The 23,220-nt window shown below is 45.6% G+C and overlaps 1 protein-coding gene and 4 pseudogenes across 5 annotated transcripts; 2 read left to right on the top strand and 3 right to left on the bottom strand.

Moving 5' to 3' along the window:
• Positions 1–1,383: 1,383 nt before the first annotated feature.
• LOC310792935 (E3 ubiquitin-protein ligase arih1 pseudogene) lies at positions 1,384–3,009 on the top strand (annotated as a pseudogene). The gene has a single exon. The product of its transcript is annotated as an E3 ubiquitin-protein ligase arih1 pseudogene (transcript).
• A 3,967-nt stretch (positions 3,010–6,976) lies between these two features.
• Positions 6,977–10,590, bottom strand: ska1 (spindle and kinetochore associated complex subunit 1). Its single transcript, XM_083654954.1, has 7 exons — positions 10,513–10,590; positions 9,657–9,742; positions 9,432–9,547; positions 8,675–8,769; positions 8,195–8,332; positions 7,509–7,678; positions 6,977–7,141 (listed from the first exon to the last, which is right to left on the bottom strand). The coding sequence occupies exons 2-7, from the start codon at positions 9,736–9,738 to the stop codon at positions 6,993–6,995; spliced, it is 750 nt and encodes a 249-aa protein (XP_083511080.1). The 5' UTR covers positions 9,739–9,742; positions 10,513–10,590; the 3' UTR covers positions 6,977–6,992.
• Positions 10,591–13,596: 3,006 nt separating this feature from the next.
• Positions 13,597–14,826, bottom strand: LOC310793196 (BRO1 domain-containing protein BROX pseudogene; annotated as a pseudogene). Its single transcript has one exon. The product of its transcript is annotated as a BRO1 domain-containing protein BROX pseudogene (transcript).
• A 601-nt stretch (positions 14,827–15,427) lies between these two features.
• On the top strand, positions 15,428–16,930 carry LOC310792934 (serine/threonine-protein kinase RIO3 pseudogene; annotated as a pseudogene). Its single transcript has one exon. The product of its transcript is annotated as a serine/threonine-protein kinase RIO3 pseudogene (transcript).
• Positions 16,931–21,487: 4,557 nt separating this feature from the next.
• LOC310793195 (FAS-associated factor 2 pseudogene) lies at positions 21,488–22,828 on the bottom strand (annotated as a pseudogene). The gene has a single exon. The product of its transcript is annotated as an FAS-associated factor 2 pseudogene (transcript).
• Between the last annotated feature and the right edge of the window lie 392 nt (positions 22,829–23,220).

Genomic DNA, 23,220 nt, shown 5'->3' with positions numbered 1-23,220 from the left:
GACTCAGTCAAGGTTGATTTAAGACCTCAAACTCAGGCTCCATAGGGTTCCACGGCCAGATATCAGTGATGATGTCATCAGTCATGTCATCAGTGTCTGTCACAAATCACTTACACTGAGCAATTGTGATGAGCCATGATGTCATACAGTTATGTCCCTGTGATAGAAAAGCAGTGCTGCAATTGTGATGTCCTTGGTGATGATAACAGTGATGATTTCATCAGTAATGTCACTCGAGCAATTTGTGATGTCATCAGTCATCACGTCAGTGAGATATGTCATCAGTGACGTTCTCCCCACGTTCTGCCTCTTCCCCCCAGGAGTTAGGCCCATCCAGTCTGCTCAGCCAGGAATGACATCATCACTGATGACATCATTGCTCGAGGGAATCTACAGCATCTATCTATTATAGACATACAACTTTGCATCACTGATGACAATGATTGTAGAAAAGGCTCCAAAAGGCCCTGAGATCAGGCCTGTTCGTGGGGTAACGCCCACGAACCAGAGGCGCACCCGCGACCCAACGATGGTCAAAATGTCATCATCAGTGATGTCACTAAAGCACTCGATGATGATGTCATCATCAGTGATGGCATTGGTGAATGTATGTATGTATGTCTGCCTGCACACAATCATGTCATCAGTGATGTGATGTCACGAAAGCACTTCATTGTGACATCATCAGTGATGTCAATGGGGAGGGGAATGGGCACTGCGTAATGGGTACTGATGTATGAATGGGGGGGTGCAGAATCTTCTTCTTAGTTAAATTGGAGAACCGTTTGTCGGGACCTGACGGAGTGCAGTGTGGGGGGGAAGCGCCCACGGGGTGGTGCATGGGGGAAACGGGCACTGCACTAGTCATTGGGTAATTACTAATTAGGGAAATTAAATTACCTAATTAAAAAATCCGGCACCGTCAGGTCACCGCACGGGTGCTCTTCAGACTTCCTGAGTTTCAGCCCGATCCCACATAAAAGTAAAACGGTATACTGTAGCTGCGGCCGGACATCACTGATGACATCACATCATTAGGTAATCAAGGCAATCACCTAATTTAAAAATCTGGCTGCGTCAGGTCACCCAAACGGGTGCTCTTTACACTTCCTGAAAGTTTCAGCCCGATCGCACATAAAACGGCATAGCTGTGGCCGGACAAAATTCACTCAATGACATCAATTGTCACTCGATGTGTGATGTCACTCGAGCAATTGTGATGTCATCAGTGATTATGTCACCATTGATGTAATTCGAGCAATTACAATCTTACTACTAATAGGCCGGCATTCCGCTGATGTCACCCGAGCAATTGTGATGATATCACTCACTGCTGATATAAATCAGAGGTGTGCTTGTCACAAGTTGATAACCACCCTGCGAATGGACTCAGACGACGGTTATAACTATGAATTTGACGATGAAGACGAGGAAAGCAGTGAAGACAGTACCGAAGAGGAACCCGAGGACAACACCCTGGAGCTCGTAGAGGTGGAGCTGGCCGAACCCGTGGTCTCCGGTGGTGATCGAGACGAGTGTGATACTAGTGGAAGTGGCCACGGGCCAGGCCAAGAGGACGAATACCGCTTCGAAGTTTTGACTGCTGAGCAGATCTTACAGCATATGGTGGAGTGTATCAAGGAGGTCAATGAAGTCATCCAGATTGAAGATGATAGCCTAGCTGTTAGCAGTGTCAGCACAGAAGAGCAGCCACAACAGAATCCTGCAACAATAGCACGCATTCTTCTCAGTCACTTCAACTGGGATAAAGAGAAGCTCATGGAAAGGTATTTTAATGGTAATCTGGACAAGCTTTTCTCTGAGTGTCACGTCATCAACCCCAGTAAGAAATCCCGAAGCCGTTCTCCAATCAACACAAGATCATCTGCACAGGACATGCCATGTCAGATATGCTATCTAAACTACCCAAACTCTAACTTCACATGCCTGGAATGTGGACACAAGTTCTGCCTGCAGTGCTGGGGGGACTACCTGACCACCAAAATCATAGAAGAAGGAATGGGACAGACCATTCCTTGTCCCGCTCATAGTTGTGACATTTTGGTTGACGACAACACAGTCATGCACCTCATAACAGATTCAAAAGTGAAGTTGAAGTACCAGCATCTAATTACAAATAGTTTTGTGCAGTGCAATCGACTGTTAAAGTGGTGCCCTGCACCGGACTGCCATCACGTTGTCAAAGTCCAGTACCCAGATGCAAAGCCTGTGAGGTGCAAGTGTGGCCGTCAGTTCTGCTTCAACTGTGGAGAGAACTGGCATGATCCTGTCCAGTGTAAGTGGCTGCGGAAGTGGATTAAGAAATGTGATGATGACAGTGAAACCTCCAACTGGATTGCAGCAAATACTAAGGAGTGTCCAAAATGCCATGTGACCATCGAGAAAGCTGGTGGCTGCAATCACATGGTTTGTCTGAACCAAAACTGCAAAGCTGAATTCTGTTGGGTCTGCCTGGGTCCATGGGAACCCCATGGCTCAGCTTGGTACAACTGCAACCGCTACAATGAAGACGATGCCAAAGCAGCCAGAGATGCTCAAGAGCACTCCAGGGCATCCCTCCAGAGGTACCTCTTCTACTGCAACCGCTACATGAACCACATGCAGAGCCTGCGCTTTGAGCACAATCTCTGCACTCAGGTCAAGCAGAAGATGGAGGAGATGCAGCAGCACAACATCTCCTGGATTAATGTGCAGTTTCTGATGAAGGCCATGGATGTGCTGTGCCAGTGCCGCTCCAACCTCATGTTCACTTACGTCTTTGCCTTCTACCTCAAGAAGAACAACCAGTCCATCATATTTGAGAACAACCAGGCAGACCTGGAAAATGCCACTGAGGTGCTGTCTGGCTACCTCGAGCGGGACACCTCCCAGGACATCAATCAGAAAGTACAAGATAAGTACAGATACTGTGAGAGCAGGCGAAAAGTGCTGCTCCAGCACGTGCATGAAGGCTATGAGAAGGACCTGTGGGAGTACATTGATGATTGAAGACCCTCCCCCACCCCCCAACGGATTGTTGAGTATCTAGACAAACTAGAGCTCTCTGATGCCATTTAACAGGGCGGCACTGATGACATCATCACCGATTACATCACAATTGCTCAGTGTCATCGGTGTGACATCATTGGCGACTGGTCTTTCTTGGGGACATACGCTCTTATAGACGCCTCAGCGGCCCGGAGGGGAAGTAACCCGCACTGGAAGCTGAGGGGTTTTGCATTTATGAACGCAATTTCATGTCATCTAGACTAGAGCAGGGGTGTCAGACTCATATTAGGTGGACCGCATTTCTTCAAATTAGACATGGAGGCCGGATTATTTTTTTGGCTAAAATCAATTTGACTCTTCAACATTATGAATATTTATTATTTGAAATAGCCGATCATAAGTGCCATAGAAAGCATGTTTCCTATTCATACACCTATTAAGAATAATTAGGCTATTAGGCCTACTGTATTTGATGAGAGAATGAGAAATTGCTTGACACATGAAAACACCACAAAATTACCAAGTAGAGTAGAAAAGTAGAAGTGTAGACGAGAGAATTGTAGCATAACAAATAGGCTTCATAAGTGCTACAGAAGAAATTCATTTGGCTAATTATGTATCCAGAATAGCTGGTTCAGTTACCGTGCTTAGCTGCTCTGTGATCAGTAGGTTTAAGGCTCTTTTATGGTTAGACAAGTGTCGACAGGTGACACTAAAAGTGATGAGACGGAGGCTCAAATGACATATCGGGAGATAGATACGTCTGCACAAGCTGTCACACACACAAGCTATGGTAGCTAGCTGGCACTCTTCCGATTTTCAATGCAGAGTTAATTTGCACATAATCACACATATCCGAAAACTAAACAGTTTTGCCGACATTCATTTAATTTGACAGTTATTGTGAGGTGATTTGAGTGAAGTTGTGGACCAGTGTCATTTGCCCATGAATGACATCACTTGGCCTGGCCATGACATCATCTGTAATATGATGTCATACTGTGGGGGTATATTCTACGTTCACACTAGCAATTGTGAGTGGGCAACGAATTGAGAGGGGGTGTGTTTTGGGGAGAAGGTTTTTGGAACACTTTTCATGGTCAGCTAAAAACTGAAAAAATCTGCCCACAGGGGGCACTAGTACAGCGATATTTTGTTTTTAGGCCTTCACACTGACAGACATTGTGAGATGACAATGGTTCAATGCAAAATTAAAATGCCGTGATGTGAGGTGAGTGATGCATTTTCCTTCTTTATAGGTTCCTTGGTTTACACTGCTACGTATTAAGTCAGCTTCTTTCTCTAGCATTGATATTAATTTTTTTTGCATGTGTGGTTCAATAGAGAGAAACATGTGAGAACTATTCCTTGAAGGGTACCTATGGTTTCATAGACATTGCTGGACATGTGTGATGACCCATCCTGTTGGTGTTTGGTGTTAATTCTCTTCTCTGTTCATGTGCAGGAGGAGGGGACCAGCCTGCAGGGGTGTGCCTAGATGAGGAGGCACACCTGACTCCAATTTGGCTCAGGAGTATTTAAGCAGGCTGGTCACGGCCATTCAGTCTCTCTCCCCTGCCCAGGAAACATTGTTGGTTCTTTACTCCTTTGAGTTAGTTTTGACTTTAGTTATTGCACTTTCACACATCCACACATGCACTACACTACTGATCTAACTGATGACTCACACTCCATTTGCACAGTAAGGTATACTTTGTTTAATTAGTTTCAAATAAATACATGTTTTTTGGCATTTACTCCTGTGTGTCGTCTCCCATATTTGTCATGATTGATTCCGTTCATGACAAGATGGGGGCTCGTCACTCTAGTCTAGTTTATTGGTAGATTTGGTTGTTACTCCTAGGTTTTTTCTATCAATTGTTTCGATAAACTTAGGCGTTGTTTGTTTGTTCTTAAGTGGAAGAAATTGTTTGGGGGACACACATAGGAGTTGATATTTTGTTTGGGGGGGGGGAGAGCATTATAGGAACCTTGTTTTTTTCTCTTCTCTCTCGGTGCAGGCTTTTTGTGTTTTTAAGTGCTTTGGTCCTTGGGGTCCAACTCCCGTATAATTTTTTAACAGTGGGTCTCCATATGGGGCTCACTGTTTTTTTTTTCTGGGTTAGACTGTGTTCCACATAAGCTGGAATGCGGTGGTACCACTGAGAGGCCCTTGTTGGAGGGGGGGACTCGGGAGGGCCACTGAAGTCTAGGGTGGAGCCAGTCAGTCAGATTCTGGTAGGCAGGTTAGGTAGGGGAGTTGGGCTCTGGGGTCTTTTGCTACTTTTGGTTAAAGCCTTTGCACATTTATTTTTTTTCTCGTTAAGAAAAAAAAAAAAAATGAGTTCTTTAGTTGAAGATTTTATTCAGGCTCCATCTGTGGATGTGCTGGATAGATGCAAAAAAGAGCAGCTATTAAAGATAGCAGAACACTACAACATTGTTGTCCGTGCCACAGAGTCAAAACTTAGGATAAAAATTGTTCTGATCGACAGTTTGGTGGCAAAGGAAGTATTATCAGAGGAGGCGGTCCCGTCGGAGGATGAGAACCCAAGTGAAACGAGGTCTGGTAAAACTTTTTCTTTTTCTTCAGGGCTATTAACTTTTGAACAACAAAAGGAATTGCTTCAAATTAAACTTGACCATAAGAAACAGATTGAAGAGATGAAGCAAAGAACTGAATTGAAAAAGTTGGAACTGGAGCAAGACAAGTTTAAATTGAGTGTTCATGAAGCAAAGCAGTTTAATGTTGGTTCTAACCTACAATTACTTCCCAAGTTTTCAGAAAAAGATCCGGATTTGTTCTTTTCCCTGTTTGAACGTGTGGCAGACGCCAGGGGTTGGTCAGATGGTGAGCGTACTCTACTCCTCCAATGTGTCCTCACAGGTAAGGCCCAGGAGGCCTATCCTTCTTTATCGGTGGTGGATAGTCAAAGATATGAGGTTGTTAAAGGTACAGTGTTACGTGCGTTAGAGTTAGTACCCGAAGCCTACAGACAACGTTTTAGGAATTGGAGGAAAGAGGAACACCAAACATATGTTGAATTTGGGAGAGATATGTTAGTCCAGTTTAACAGATGGTGCGTAGCATCAGAGGTTAAGACCTTTAAGGGGCTTTGTGAGTTGTTTACTCTGGAACAATTCAAAAACTGTGTGCCAGTAAATATTGCTACGTATATTACTGAGAGGAAAGTGAAGACCCCCCAAGAAGCAGCCATCTTGGCTGACGAATACTGTTTAACACACAAAGGTGTAGTTGGTGACTATACGCCTCAGTCTGGTGGTTCAGTTCGTACAGGAAAGTGGTTTAGGGGGCAGGGGGGTTCAAGTCTTTCCAAGTCTGAACAGGGTTTCAGGAAACAGGATGACCCTAATGTTTGTCATTTTTGCCATAAAAGTGGACATTGGAAAAAAGATTGTTTTGCTCTTAAAGCTAAAGAGAAGAATGGTGCACCAATCAAACCGTCCGCGTTGGCTGCACCTGCAGTTCCCTCACCGCAGCTAATGGTTAACATGGAAGGTGTTTCTGACATCATGTGTTCCACTGGGGGTGACCCTAAGGCTGAGTACACAGCATTCCTTTCAGAGGGTTTTGTATCACTGCCTGGTGGAAAGGCAGTTAAAGTTAACATCTTGAGAGATACAGGTGCATTACATACTTATGTCCGTCATGACTTAATTCCATTCTCCATTTCAGACACAGGCGATTTCATTTTAATGCGAGGTATGGGTATGCAGGTAATTCCGGTACCCCTACATAGAATGAGCATTGTCTGTGGGTTGGTCTCTCCCCTGCCCAGGAAACATTGTTTGTACACAAAAAGATAAAACTCAATATTCAAAGCAAATAGTCTTTATTGTACTTGTTCATACTTACAAATTCTAATAATTTAAAAGGGTATTGGTGCTTTACCGAAAGAGAAATAATCACTGTTCCTGAATGTTCTTTTTCTGTATAACCTTTTGCAGCTCTAATAGTAACATCACAGTAACAGATAGCGGGTGATGCCTCCCCCTCGTAGCTCCTTCAGGCGCTGGCAGTGTCGCAGCATGTTCAAAACCCCCTGGAAACGTTTGTCCACCTTCATCTGAGTGAACTCGCGGATGTCTTCCTCCACCACAAAATGCTGACCTGACATCGAAAGTGAGAACAGTGTTGTTACAGTAAGTATAGTGATAGTGTTATTGACCAATAAGTGAGTGCTTTTCAAAAATGATAATAAAAATTGTTTCTGAGAAGATTAATTCTCATAATTGTTATTGGATGGCTTGCGGGCACGTGGTGACTGGTGAGCCATTCATTCTTCCACAGACATTTCATAAAATGCTTAGAAAAATTGTTTTACTTGGTCAAACTTAGCAATTCAGTTATATTTAGAATCAGGAGAGAATCACTTTTTTTCCTTTCTTCTTTCGTCCGAGTAAAATGTTACTGTCAGTGCACAGGGGCCCGTAGGGATGCTAATCTGGCCTTGACAGTGGCTTCTATCCCAACGTACCTTTTGTATCTTTGGTCTCCTCGTCCTTGAAGCGCTGGTGGAGCTTGCGTGTGTTGTTGTTCATGGCTTTAGCTGACTGCTGGAGGATCTTGTACTTCCCCGTCACAGCTGCATTCAGGCTCTGCACTGCAGCGTTCAGCTGCTCGTACGTTATACGGCCTTTCATGTACCTGGGTGGGACAGAGCATTCACTTTCAAGACAATGGAAAATTACTGAGAAAGGACATTACAATCAAGAACAAGAATAATTCAACTCATTGCAATACGCCAATAGTGTGCCAAAGTCACACCCTCTTCCGGGTTCGGCATACACACAAAGGGATTTTCTCCATAGACGTTTCGTAAAATGCTTGTGCTTGATTCACATTCAATCCGTTCTTCATCAGTGTGATCTCGGATTAGAATTTTGTGATGGTGAAAAAGATTTTCTTCCCCTGACCGACAACCGACGCTCATTAACCGAAATAACCGACAAGATTAATGTACTATTTATAGCCTAATGCTGGCGAAGTTGGCACAACAGTTAATTCACGTTTCCCCGTGTGGTGCAGAGAGTGTTTCAGTGGATGGCAGTGTCTTTTTTTCCCCACCAGGCTGCAAGGCACACTGACGATGTAGGCTATTATGCTCTGTGTCTGCCTGTACATGTGGAGGAGCGCACACACTACCGAGGTGTTAATACTCACTGAGGGATGCTCTCAAACTCCGGCGTGGTGATGAACTCTATCTCTCTGATGTGGCTCTTGTCTCTCTTTTTGACATTTCCATGCTGGAGCGGCTGTGGATCCACTGCCCCCTGCTGGCTCAGTGCGGCTTCACATCCACTGAGATCAGATCGAGACCAAACACAACAACCAGTATTCAGTGACATTCAATGTTCAATTCAAAGCTCTCAATCAAAAGTCCTGATACAAAGTTACAGTCTATCACACATGATCCCACATCACATCTTCCCAGCTGAGAATTACGGCATTTGTGGCTAAATACCTCAAAAGAGATGTAGCCTTGTGGACTCCACAACTTCACTGAAATCAACTGTCATATATATAAACTTATGACTATCGTGATATTGATTTCAACCATATCATCCAGTCCTACACAGGGCTTGGATTGAGACTCACATCTGGACTAGTTAAAAGTACCAGAACATCCTTTGGTTTCCTTACATTGTTGGCAGTTTCTTCCTGGGCATGTGTGCAGGCACGTTGTCCTTAAGGTGCTGTAGCTCCTCCAAATCATGTTCCAATGTCCGATCAAGATCCTGGAACACAAAGAAATGCCCCTCATGATTAAGTAGTCCTCTAGGAATGATAGGCACACATACACACAAAACATAAATATAGGCCCATATCTACTGGAATCTGCATTATTTTACAACACAGAATATGACTTAGCCCAGCGCTTCCAACCTTTTCCGATTTATGGCCCACTTGGGGGAGAAAAAAAAAAGTTGGGTTCCGAGTTCAGACTGTAAACAGTACGGAGGCCGAATAATGCGTTCTGAGCACTTTTTATTTTAATGACAACAGGAAATGTCCATCAGCACCACATAAAAATCAAACTAAAAGTGAGGGGTTGTCTGCAATATGCTAATTAACGCTAATTAATCCACCAAGCAGCACTTTATTTCTACTAGAACATTTCACTTTTAGCTTTGCATAATCATTTCTAGGTCACATGCTCATTTGTAGCACGCTCCGTGCACTTCATGCTCACCTGCGCATGCGCGCAACAATTGTGGACTCAATTGTGCGCAGAACCACCTTATTATAGTAGCAACAAGATAATAAATTATGTTAGCTAGTGTCCTCCATGGAGAAATGTACCACATTACACCTCCAGATTTTTGAATGGAGCTTGCTTGACCTGGTGTTTTTCTCCAGACGAGGGAACATCAAGTACCGGGGCTAGATATGACTGTACCTTCAAACGCTTCAGTCTGTCATTTTGTCGGCCCACGCATTTTTCAAACTCAAAGAGAAGTCCGTTGAGGGCAAGGACTTCTTGCCCAAGTTTCTGCATCCTATTTTGAGGCATTACTAAATGTGGAGAGGGAACAAAAGGACAAGTGAAACTCCCATACAAATATATAGAAGACAATGCTATCAAATTTGTCTCATATACAGTACACCAATCACAGTGACGTACCAGCAACCGAGAGTTCCAGCATACATTGTAAGGATGATATCCTGTCAGTAATGCAGCGGGTGATATCCTCCAGCTCACTCATATTGCTGAAAGAGTGAACCATTTAGATTTAATTGATATTTGATCTAATATTACTAAACAGATAGCCTAAATACACAATACTCCATGTTAGATAAGACAGTATGGAACTTGATTGATCCCCAGATTAGACTGTTGCTCGGGCTGGGCGATATGGTTGAAATCAAATATCATGTTAATCATAAGGCTTTTTCTCACTATCAATATATATCACGATATGGCCCATGTATGCAAAATCACGTTAAATAATCAAAATAAAAAAGCAAAATGTAAATAAAGTAAAATGTGCTTTGTGCTTGTCATCATCAATTCGCCCAGCCATAACTGTTTAGCAAAAGTAGTAGGATTCAGCAAGGGCTGGGGGCAACAACAAAATACGGTATGCTAAAGCAATGTAATAAACTGTACGGTTATAAACATAGCAACATTGTAGATTGTTTAGTTACTTAGTTAGAATTGCACACATGCAACACATAACTTAGCCTACATTTTACAGTAATTACTTCCAGAACACTTCATTTCAAGGACAATCAATGTGACTGTAAAAGCTGACACTACTTGCGAGGTATCTGTGCGCCGATGACCAAGGCAGCAGTGAACTGTCAGTTTTTTGAATGGGGTTTGGCGTGCCTGTCCTCAGGGCTGGTTAGCTGCTAACGTTAGCCTTTGTTTTGTTTACTATAGCAATCCGCGTTTAGATCATAACAGCCAACGTTACCCCTCACTGCCTGTCTTTCTGTCTACAGACCAAATCTGGCATTTAATCTACCGTACTTACACAGCGCTGCGTCCCTACTCGTCCAACTTTACTGCGTTATTTTCTTCCCGGTCAAACAAGTAGGAGTTTGAATTCTTCTTCTTTAGAGTGGCGGTTCTCACCAACTTAAAGGTGCATTACTGCCACCAATTGGACTGGAGTGTGGAACAGATTATGCAGGAAATAGTCAATCTCGGGGCCACCCTTCTCTCCCTTCCGTCGCTTTCGTCCGAGGAAGGGATAAGAGGAGGCTGGCCAGCGAGACCATGAGCGAGACTATGCAGGAAACGACCAGGTAGATAATTTACCTAGACCAAAAACGTAACATGTCTGAATATTTTTGGTATATTATTATTTCAAGGAGCACTCCACAAAAAAACAATGCTGATTTATTTTGCACATAATCTCAAACATGTGACATATACGAGGGATCAGCCGAGCAGCATTTTGGTAAACAAACCGCATCACTGGTGGCAACGGCAATGGGACCCTATGGAGCCCAAGTGGCGCCAGGCGTGAGTGTCTGCTCTAGCAGGCTTGACTCTGTTTACATTTTAAAAACTGCGGCAGTTCACACAACTTTAACACGACATGCATTATAGTTACATCAAACTCTTGTGCTAATTCTGCTCTCACTCAGAATGTCAAAATATAAGCGAAAATTTCAGATAGGCTATTAACGTTTGTTTGGCACAACTCATCAGCATTTCTGGGTGGCAAGTGATGTCCATTATTAAAAATGCAATTCGTAAAGTAGCACGATACTAATACTACTACTACTACTACTAGGCTACTACTAATAATAATATTAATATCGCTTTTCAGGATCTCACATAGAGAGGCAAAGTGAACGTCACTTCCTGCTTCAGCACTGTACCAGAGATTTTCTTCCGCAATTTATTTTCCCATAGACATTTCGTAAAATGCCTATAAAAATAGTTTTACTGGGTCAAACCAAATGGTTCAGCTATATTTAGAATCGGAGACCATAGAAAATTTCACGTGTGTATGTTAAGCGCCAGGTGTGACTTCACACAGGACGCCCAACATAAGCAGAGCTCAAGCTTGAGGCAGGCTCAAGCTGAGCTGACGCCTAACCGTTCACACAAGAAGCCTTCTCTTTTACTCTCAGCGCCTCCTCGGCGCGCCTTGAACCTGCCCGCAACTCCCATTGACTTCATGCCTGGCAGCTTCAAGCTTCACGTGTCACGCTTGGAAAATAGGACTGAATCCTGAACGATTGCTTGAGCAAGGCGTGAGCGTGGCTTCAGCGTGCCACACGCGGGGGTAGTGTGAATGGCCTTGCCTGTTAACAAGGACGCCTAAATGAAACTTGTGGGTTCAGCATAGGTTGAGCTTAGGTTGAGCGTTGCTTCGGTGTATGGTGTGAACGGCCACTAGGCCTTGGCCACACTGATCCGTCAGAAAATGGACAGAATTATTGAACGGACAGATGTCTGTCCGATGCATGAGAACTGAGTCTACGTCAAACCCCTCGCCGAAAGCACCGGGGCTGCTCCGCGGCCGGCGAGCCTGCCTGCGCAGCCTGCGTGCAGCTCCTTGGAAATGTGACTCAATGCAAATGACATGAACAGCGCGAGTATAATATCATGTAGATCATGTGCAGATAACTGGAGAAGTATATGCACTACATTCTCCCCTTGGACTAACTTCTAGTCACTGAAATCCTAGTGAAATCACACAATTTTACTCATTTTGCTGGGGAATCCCTTATAGCCTCGTTCACCGCCTCGTCTTCTTTGAAAAGTTGAAACAAATCTCGGAACGCCTCCTCTCGAGACCTCGACTCTGATTGGCTAAACGGACAGTGACTATCCGACCATCCGACCATCCGATACGTCCATCCAGAAAAAGTTCATCCCTCTTCAACTTTCTGTCCATCAAAACGTATGCAAATTTTCTGGATACGTACGCTTCTGAGTGCTCCACGGACAGTCGGACAGTTGTCATTGAAAATGAATGGAAGTGAACAGAGAAATGAACGCACACGGACAGACACCACGGATCAGTGTGGCCAAGGCCTTAGGCTGTGAAAAAAGGACCCCCTTTTTTTTTTTTTTCTTTTTTTCCTTGCCAAAATTTTGCCTAACTTTGCAGTGTTATTTAGCCAGGGTGGTCCGCCAGGGCATTTCCCATTTTTATTTTTATTTTATTTTTAACAGACCACATTTTGGGAACCAGTGGCCTGCCCTACTGTAATGCTATTGCTTTTTTGAGGGGGCATTCTGTTGCTTTATTTTTTTTTAAAGCGCCCTTTCTCCAACGTTAACTGAATCGAACAAGCTTTAATACATAGGCTACTGTAAGACAGGCTATAAGCACAATATGTGCCGTTCACTCTTGGCCGTATGCCAAACTCAATTCAACAATTTTCATGTTGCCTTGTTATCTGCAAGCAGTTCTCTTCGCAGTTCAGTTTCGGTTTGGTCATGGTTAGGTAGCGATGCCTGGCGTAGATCTGCACTCCACTGAGTGCACTTTTGTAGTTATTATTATTATCACTAGTGCCTGTAGTGCACTGCCTGTTCACCTCCCTCCCCTTCTCCCCATTCACTCCTCTCCGCCACGCACGCACACACACGCACACTTGCACAGCACACAGCACACCATCAGGTCCCCCTAAGCACACTCCCCAAGTTTGAAGTCAATCCGACAAACGGTTCCCGAGATACGTGTGTGTGTGTGTGTGTGTGTGTGTGTGTGTGTGTGTGTGTTGAAGATACTGGCAAATTAAACTAGAAGACCTAAGGCATTCATTGCTACCAACCATGTCATGCTAGCTGGTTGGGAAGGGAGCTAAATAATGCTCCAAGTGCATTTGAATGGATCTGATGGTGATTGGCTGAAGGACTGGATTTTGCCACGCTGATTGGCTGAAGGAGTTGTCTGTCAAGGCAAGTACTCCCACCCACTGAAATGACTGTGGACGGCTTGGAGTCCAGACTGATACGTAGAGCCAAACAGAATGTGAGATCACGAATTAGGATGGTTTTAAACAGGCTAGGTTTTCTTTTGATGTAAAGGAAATGGATGCCATCACTATAGGCAGTATAGCATGATTGGAAAATGGCATCCACAGAAGGTTTAGGAGATGACACAGCCTGTGTCCTTTTGAGGCTTCAAATCTGGCTCCTTCACTGGTTTCACTTCCTCCTCATGCTTGGCCATGTCATTTTTGTCCCCCTTGGTCAGGTCAAAGGTGGCATAGACTTCAGGCGTGCACTGCTCACTCAGGGCCGGCAGCTCGAAGGCCACCGCCTCAGCCAGACCATAGTTGGCCTTCAGCTCCAGCTGGGGGGGCTCCTCTGGAACCTTGTGGTAGTATATGAAACTGTTCTCTCTCTGCAGCTTCTCCAGGGTGTTTCTGATGAGGGCGCCCAGCTTGAGGAAGAACAGCTGCTTGGAGGGTTTGGCCGTGCTGCCCGGGCCTTTGGTCTGACGATACTCTTTACACAGGGCCTCGGCACAGGAGTAACACTTTGCTGCTTCTTGGAGAGATCGTATAGCCTCACCGCACTTGTCACTCGCCAACAGGGTCTGCCCATGATAGCAGTATGCGTAGGCCATGTAAAAGTGCACCTTCAGCTGAAGATACTTCCTCCACTTGCTACTGCACTCTGGCTCCAAAGTGTTCAGTGTCTGGTCAGCTTTTTGATAGAAGTTTGCTGTCTCAAAGGCCAAAGCTGCGATAAGTGTGGCATTATGCTTCAGTTTAATCGCTCTGGCAATTGTCACTTCTTGTGCCTCTGCTTGGCACTGGATGATATATGCACCAATCACTCTGGGCTCCAGGTCTTGGCCCTTCTCAGGTGGGGTGATGAGGTGAGGGATGTGGACCTCCTTGAGGTTTTTGAATATCCCTGCAGCAACCTTCAGGCTCCGGTGAACTTCTTTCGCCTCAGGCTCTGTTACGTTTTCCTTCCCAGCTAGCCTCGAGGCAAATTTGGTGTACCAGACGGCCACGTTGAAAGCCATGGAGACTATATCAAAGACTGCATCCTGCTGTGCACTTGGTGTGTTTCCTTGCAAGGTGTCAGTCCATTTGAAGTTCTGCATGAACCTCATCTTGTTCTCCTGTGTGGTTCCATCCAAGCATGTGATGAAGCCTTGTAGGAGGGAGAAGTAAGCAACTGTGGCAATTTCCATGATCTCAGGGTTGCAGGTGACATCGGTGAACATCTCCAGGAGTCTCGCCCTCGTTGTCCTCAGGTCGTTGCATATCTTGTTGGCAGAAGGGCTCCCAGCTATGCCATAGAAATTGAAGGATACAGGCGCTGTTGCCTTCAGTGGGTTTCTGTGAAACCAATGTGCCATCCTGTGGCGTGGATGAGGACAAACCGTTTCCTTGTGGCTCTCTGGCTTTGGGATTTGACAGAAAGTGCAGAAATTCTGGCGTGTCTGTCATCAGTGATTTATGACAGACACTGATGATGTCATAGACACTGCTCGAGTTGCCCGAGTGACTATTGACATTGTGACATCATCGGCACACAATCGAGAGCCAAAGTCACGCCCAATTCCTGTTTAGGCATGCACCAAGAGATATCTGCCATATAGTCATTAATTCAGTCAGGAACGGATAACGGTGATGATGTCATCAGTGATGATGTCATCAGTGATGTCATCAGTGACATCATCACTGATCTATAGCCTTGTGTGTGTGTGTGTGTGAGTGTGTGTGTGTGTGTGTGAGAATTTATGACATCACTGATGATGTCACAATGCCTATGTATGACATCACTGATGACATCATCAGTGACATCATCACTGAACTATAGCCTTGTGTGTGTGAGTAATTCACTGATGATGTCATTTATGACATCACTGATGATAGGCGTAGTTAGTATAATAGTACAATTTATAATTTTGTGTCTCATTTCTCGCCTATCTGCTCCGAACAGCTGAAGTTGTAATCATGGATCAGGTAGGAGTTACAGAAACACCAAAGCTTCAGAGCCCGTGCAGCTGGGTGGCCCCACCGGCTCTCTTCTGCTCTATGGCTGAGGTGATGAGCGAGCAGCTCGCCAGACAGTTGGATGAGGAGAACGCCTTCCCCACACTGCCAGACCCTGGGGCAGATCTGTTAGGTGAGGACACCGAGACGACCAGCGACCTAATGTTGGCTCAGATGCTGCAGATGCAGTATGACCAGGAGTTCGATACCCAGCTCAGCCTCCTGGAGAAGAAGTTCAACGGAGACAGCAAAGTGTCCATCTCCTTTGAAAACTACCGTACGTTCCATCCATACGAAGACAGCAACAGTTCTGAGAGCGAGGTGGACTGGCAGGACACCAGAGATGACCCTTACAGATCTGAGAAACCACAGACTGTGCCCAAGAAGGGATTCACAGGGAAAGGCAAGAACATTGTGACGAAGCATCATGAGGGGGTGTGTGGGCACAAGAACATCGCCCGCATGGACAATTTTGCTCCAGAGGTCCATGTTGGTGACAGTTTGGGGATGGATCTGAAGTTTTCCAATCAGGCTTTTAACTCTCTGAAGCATCACTGTCAGAAGGAGCAGCGCCGCAGCGCCAGGCTGCATGAGAAGAAGGAGCACTCCACTGCTGAACAAGCGGTCGACCGCCACACTCGCCTGCTGATGTACAAGATGGTGAATGGCGGCATGCTGGATAGCATTAACGGCTGCATCAGCACCGGAAAAGAGTCTGTTGTCTTCCATGCCAAGGGAGGGAGCCTGCAGCATCCGCTTGTTCCAGACGAGGTGGTCCTCAAGGTGTTCAAGACGACACTCAATGAGTTTAAGAACAGAGATCGGTACATCAAAGATGACTATCGCTTCAAAAATCACTTCAGCAAACTGAACTCGCGTAAGATCATCCAACTCTGGGCAGAGAAGGAGATGCACAACCTGACTAGAATGAAGGAAGCGGGGATCCCCTGTCCGGAGGTGGTGGTGTTGAAGAAAAACATACTGGTGATTTCATTCATCGGAAGAGAACACGTTCCTGCCCCCAAACTGAAGGATGCCATGTTGGGGAGCGCAGACATGGAGAAGGCCTACTACCAGGTCCTACATATGATGCAGCAGCTGCATCAGCAGTGTAATCTGGTTCATGCTGATCTCAGCGAATACAACATGCTGTGGCATGACGGCAAGGTGTGGCTGATAGATGTCAGTCAGTCTGTTGAGCCCACCCATCCCCATGGCTTGGAGTTCCTCTTCAGAGACTGCAGGAACGTTTCTACGTTCTTCCAGAAGAGAGGAGTGAAGGAGGCAATGAATGAGTATGACCTTTTCAACGTTGTGACCGGACTCAACATCGCTGTCAGTGGAGAGGAAGAAACTGAGTTCATCGCCCAGATTGTGGAGTTGGAGAGGAGGAACGAGGATCATGTCCAGCGGAAGGGGAAGAAAACGTTTCAGGTCTTGGAAAATGACAGCGCAGACGACTAACGCTGCCCTGCCGCTCTCTCTCTGTGACCCCGCCATGTTGAAAAAACGCAGACAGGGGAGGAGGAGATGAAAGCCTCCCCCCTTCCCCACCTTTAAACAGTGAGGATGGAGCACCCCCCTCTGGCCAGAAGAGAGCCCACATGAGTTTCACTATATAGGAACCGGAGGTTTAAGTGGAGTCCCTGCTGCATGAGAAGCTCTCCCAGCTGAGCGTGCCCGACTCCATCTACAGATGGACCACAGACTTCCTGACTGACACGAAGCAGCACGTGAGGCTGGGGGTTAGTATGTTACTGACTCTCGGACCATCAGCACCGGAGCTGCCCAGGGCGGCGTCCTCTCCATACGTTCTCCCTGTAGACACCAACAGCTGCACCTCTAGTCAGTCAAGTTCCTGGTTTGCGGATGACACCATAGGGCTCATCTCTGATGTAGAGGAGTCTGCGTACAGGTGGGAGATTGACCATCTGGCGACTTGGTGTGCAGTCAAATCAACCTGGAGCTCAATGCTCAAAAGACAGTGCATCTCCACTGTTGTTGAGTACAGGAGAAACGCAACCCCACCCTCCTAGCCTGGTAAACCATCTGGATCCGTGGACTCACTTTTGTTTCATTCTACAACTTTGTCTCTGGCCTCCGCCTCTCCCCCAGTGTTTTCAGTTGGCGGGGGTACTTGTATTGACAAATGCCTTCAGCCAATCACCGTCGGATCCAGTCAAATCCAAATCCACTCAGAAGAATGGCAAAAACGTCTTTTCTGCTGAGAAACTCCGCTGGTACATACTCCTGTTCTTGTACAATTCGTATTGAGTCTATTTCTGCAATAACTGCACTTATGGCTGTTTAAATTCGACGAACTTTGATGTTACTGCACAGCAGACCACAGCAGAAGGACTCCTCAGTGTTAACTGTGATCCATCAGTCCGCACCTGAAATGTGAGCTGAACATCAGAGTGCTCACCAAGATGCCACAACAGAGGATATACTTCCTGCAGCAGCTGAAGAAGTCCATTCCAGACCGTAAACTGTAGATGTGTTTGATGTGATTGAGATGTATGAACACAGATAAAACGGGAGCTTACCAGTGATTGCTTTATAAATGAAGGTGTACCAACGAAGCAGCCTGTGGGCAGACAAATATGGCCAGCTTACCTTTGCATATGTGCAATGATGGGTTAGTAGTGATCTATAGCCAGAGCCAGTAATGAATCTTAATACACCATGGTAGGCAGTGTCCAGCATAATAATGAAATGGAATAGGCATTCATGTATAAGACATCACCATAATCTAATACTGGTATATAAAAAAGGTAGCAGCGACAAGTTTCTTTTTCGCACTAAAAGAGAAGCATGCCTTGTTATATCATATTAGAACACGGCTCTCTTGAATACTCGATTCTGATTGGTCAATCAACAAGATTCACCGGTCATTATTTCTCGACAACCGACCGCTGCTCTGCCACACCTGGATTAATCAGTTGATAAGAGCCTTTTGTCAGCAAGGCACTACTAATTAGGCCAACCAGTTGCAGCTGTGGTGTCTTGTGTGCCAATTACGAATGAAACCGCTTTGTCGTTGAAAACGCTATTAAAAAATCTATTTGAATAATTATTTTTGTCAGATTATTGAATGATTTAGTTGTAGGCCGTGTTCTAAGCGGGATAATGTATATTGAGGCGGTGATTACTGGGAAATAATGACCTCCAGGTGAATCATTAAGCCCTCCGCTGCGCGTCGGGCTCAATCATCACCTGACGGTCATTATTTCCCCCGTAATCACCGCCTCAATATACATTATCCCTTACATATAACCCCTTTACCAGACTACAACACTTGGCTTAGAAAACTTTTAGAGAAAACTATAGCATACTAGTGGACCAGGGTTAGGCCCCCCTGGTCTGGAACATGACATCATCACTGATGACATCATCACTGACATCACTGATGACATCACATCATTAACTCATTCACTGCCAATATCTGACTGGCATTTTTGGCACAGGCCAAGTATTTCCATAATGTTTGGTCATCTTTCAAGACCCACAGTAAATTCTGTACTAGGACTACAGTGATGTCCAATACCTCGAAATGAAGATCTAAGTCTCTACTTTCACCCCCAAAAAGAAAGTTAGCTTTTAGCATGTTCTGTACTCTACTTATAACCCTTTTTATACACCCCATGTTCACCAAAAAAGCCTGTCTGGGAAGAGAAAAGGGAGAAAAAAGCATTTTTGTAAAAGGGCACAATCTCAGGCATAACTCACTCTCAATTCTTTTATTTTGAACTGTATTGACATCAGACATGTAAATATTATTCGTTAGGACACAAATGACAAAAAATATATATATATATATATATATATATACACACATAAAGTGCTTTTTTTTTACATTCAACAATACAGTTTACTCGGTGTGAGTGTGCAGACAGACAGACAGACAGACAGACAGACAGACAGACACACCGACAGACAGACAGACAGACAGACAGACAGACAGACAGACACACACACACACACACACACACACACGATCCCCCTTTTAGATTTCTAACCCAACATAGGATAAGCAATAACCACGCCCTGTGGCGCTGGGATTGGCCAGGAGCAACACTGGAGGGCGAGCAGCCCAGCGATTTCATGAATCAACTGAAGAGCTCTTGAGAAGGACAGCGGGCTGCTGTGAGTGCCTTCTGCCCGCTGCTGCCTAGCTGTTCCTGTGTTTATTTTGATTTGTTCTGGTACACCGTCCTCGTCCATGTCTCCCTGTCATATCTATGATCGTTCCCGTTTTCCCCTCGGCTATTCAACACGTCCTCACCGCCCTCGCAAACTGATCGATCATTTCCTCATTCCTCCGATGATCAAACACATCTCTTGATTACTTTCTCCCATTTTCTCCTGGCTGGCACAGAGGAAGGCAACTCCAGCTCGGCGTTTCTCCTGTCTGCACAAGGAAGCGTTACCCGTTCTCTGCTTTCCCTCTTGCTCAATTTCAAAACAACAGCTGCGGTATGTGTTTGATCGCGTGCTGTCGGCTACCCTTTGAATGCAGGGACCTGTGTCTGTGTGACAGGCTGGGCAAGTGTTTGCTGCAGGCGCTGCACCAATAAAAACAAAAACACGTCAAACACGTCCTTGGCGGGGAAGGCCATTGCTGATAACACGTCAAAGACGTCATTGGCGGTGAATGAGTTAATGACATCATCACTGACATCACTGATGACATCACATACACACACACACACACACCTCTTATTATAATAAGATGATGATGCAATGAATGAATGATAACCCACCCTTTGAAGAATATAAATTAGCAAAATAAGGAATGGAGTGAAAGCGTTACAATTAGTGCCTCCTGAGCAGATTCAATTTATTTTCATGATTTATTCTTACATTTTTCGATTTCCCCTTTCTCTCAAGTACCCCAGTTTGGGAACCACTAGTCTCAACGCCAGACCCATGAGAGTTTACACTGATACACTACGTTACTACATGCTGCATAGCTCTCTCTGGGTCTGGGACACTCCTTGTCGAGTGAGGCGCAGCCCATTTTTCGAGCCGCTCTCTCATTGGTGCTACGACCTGTCACTCATTAAATTTCAACCCCCCTAGACCCGCCTTCAAAAACCAGCAGTGGCTGTGAAGTGGCACAGACTCATTTATGTAGTATGCGGAGTGCAGCGATTCAACGTAATATTTGAGTCTGGGGAGAGACTAGGGAACCACTGCCCCTATATCAAGTCTATCATCAAACAGGACTGATCGGATGGAGACTTCTGGTGGAATCTCAGATGTCAATAGACACAACTCTCTGTCTTCTCCCTGTTGTATAGCAGTGGAGCCAGGTAATTAGCTGTGGACATAGATCTAGTGTAATGTGCGGGCGGGCTGGCCGCAGGCGGTGTCTGTGAGTCACGATTTGCATCACATTTTGTGACAACCTCCTAACGCCCACACAGACACCCCCACCCCCCTAAACAGAGACTCGACCTAGTGCCACCTACTGGCAACACCAAAAGTGGTTTATCTCGAGAACCGTTTGTCCGATCGACTTCAAACTTGGGGAGTGCGTTGTTGGGAACCCGACAGAGTGCAGTGCCCAATTTCGTGCTATTCGCAATAGTGGCACCTACTGGCAAACACCTAAAAGCGGTTTAAATCTCGAGAACCGTTCCTCCAATCGACTTCAAACTTGGGGAGTGCGCTTAGACGGACTTGATGGAGTGCAGTGCCGGATTTCGTGCAATTCTGCATAGTGCCACTCACTGGCAACAAAAAAAAGTGGTTTTGCTCGAGAACCATTCGTTCGATTAACTTTAAACTGGGGGAGTGTCCTGCTAGGAACCGCCCAGAACACACACAGACCTTACACACACAACACAGACAACACAGTCCCGCCCGGATTCCCAGAAAACTAGATTTGAAGGCCGCGAAGTGGTTTGATAATCTAGTTTGATCAAATTCCAGACTTTCCAGGTTATTGGGATCTCAATGATCCCTTGTGCATAATGGGCAAAACATGTTTTTCACGTAGGGGAGGTATGCAATCTGTTAATCGTCCGTAAGGTCCTGAACAAATAGGACCTCGGAGCGGCTAAGTCCCGCCTCTTTCAGTGTTGGTGGGTTGGGCTGCTCCTCGGTTGGAAGGCAGGGCAAGACTCGGCGGGGGAAGTTTGTGACTATCTGAAACCTCTCTGGGGTTTGTTTCAAAGAGAAGAGGAAGTCATGTATTACCGTCAGAGACTGCGTGAAGAGGAATCGTCTCTCTACTCGTGTGTCATTGGGCAACTTTAACACTATTCTGACACTGTCTGGATCATCTGCAGGAGGCTCTGGAGGAAGACACCCTGATCTCCTCTCCTTCTCCTCCTCCAGCGTCCGTCGTCTCCCCTCCTCGCTCCTCACTCTCTGTCGGACCTTCTGCATCTCTTGCCTCAGCAGCTCCTCTTCCTCCCTCTTCTTTCGGTCTTTCTCCTGGTCGGCGCGGAGAGAGGCCAGATAGGCTTCGTCCTGCTGCTGCCTCAGCACCTGGGTCTGGTTCCTCTCCTCGCGTTCAAGGCGTGCCGACATCAGGTATGTTTGGTTAGCATCCATGATGAAGGCGAGCTGGTTAATGAGATCCTCTGGCTGGATGAGGCCCTCGAGTCTGCCGACCACTGTCATCTTACGGTCCTTGGGCATGATCATGGCCACGAATGGGTAGGTGTTCTCCTGCATTGCCTGGGACACTCTGTATCCCTCAGGCTTGCTGGTGGAGCATGCCCAAAAGAGCATTCGTGTGTTGAGGAAGGCTATGACCACTTCTGTACATAACGTTGAGCGGCAGAACTCGTCGGTGTCTTTGTGATCGTCTGCATGAAGATACACTAACAAGTAGCGGAGCTCGCGTTTGGCATCATTCAGTGCCTGGCTGTATGTTCCCTGGTAGAATACAGGATGTGACCGTCCATACTTCTCCTCAAAGCTATGAATAAAAGACACAACATCTCCGACAGGGTCTGTGACACGACCTCGAGGATCTGGCCTGATGAAGCGCAGGGCAAACCTGAATACGTCCAGAAGTGTGTGATATGTCAATCTGAAAGGTAGCATTATCAAGTAGTAACTCCACCCTAGTAATCCCCTGGGCTGTGGCCTCGGAACAAAGAGGGAATTATATCCTCTATGGGCTGCTGTATTGACCTGTAACGGTCCGGATGGTGAAGGGTTAAACACACTTGGAACTCCTTCCTGTTCATTGAGTCTGTCTTGTACTGCAGCCTCTATATTCCAATTATACTGTTCTAATGTCCAATGGCATTGGTCCATTGATTCCAAACCAGTCAGGTCTTGAAATTGGAGGAGTTTTTCCGTCTGCACCTGAGATAATTCTGGCTCCTCTAATGCCGCCATCTTACCTAATTTTATGTAAAGCACTTTAAATTGCTTCTGTGTATGAAATGTGATATACAAATACTTGCCTTGCCTGTGATGTCACCATACCCACTAATGATGTCATAGACATTGTGACATCATCAGTGATGTCATAAAGTCTATGACAGATTTAGAATGTATACAAATGTTCTATGATAATATAATTTAATGTGATTTCACTTAGGAACACTCCACTGATTTTCAACCAGCTTTGTATCATTACAACATCAGCAGTATATCTAAAAACTGCAAACATTTTTGCAGTCCTTCATTTAGTTTGACAGTTATGACAGTTGACTTGAGTCAAGTTGTGGACCAGTGATGTCATTTAACTTAACCATAACTTAACTCAAGACTGGCCGCTCCTCTAC

Source organism: Poromitra crassiceps (genome assembly GCF_964638095.1).
Source record: "Poromitra crassiceps genome assembly, chromosome: 18".
NCBI lineage: Eukaryota > Metazoa > Chordata > Actinopteri > Beryciformes > Melamphaidae > Poromitra > Poromitra crassiceps.
This window is presented reverse-complemented; position numbering and strand designations above follow the sequence as displayed.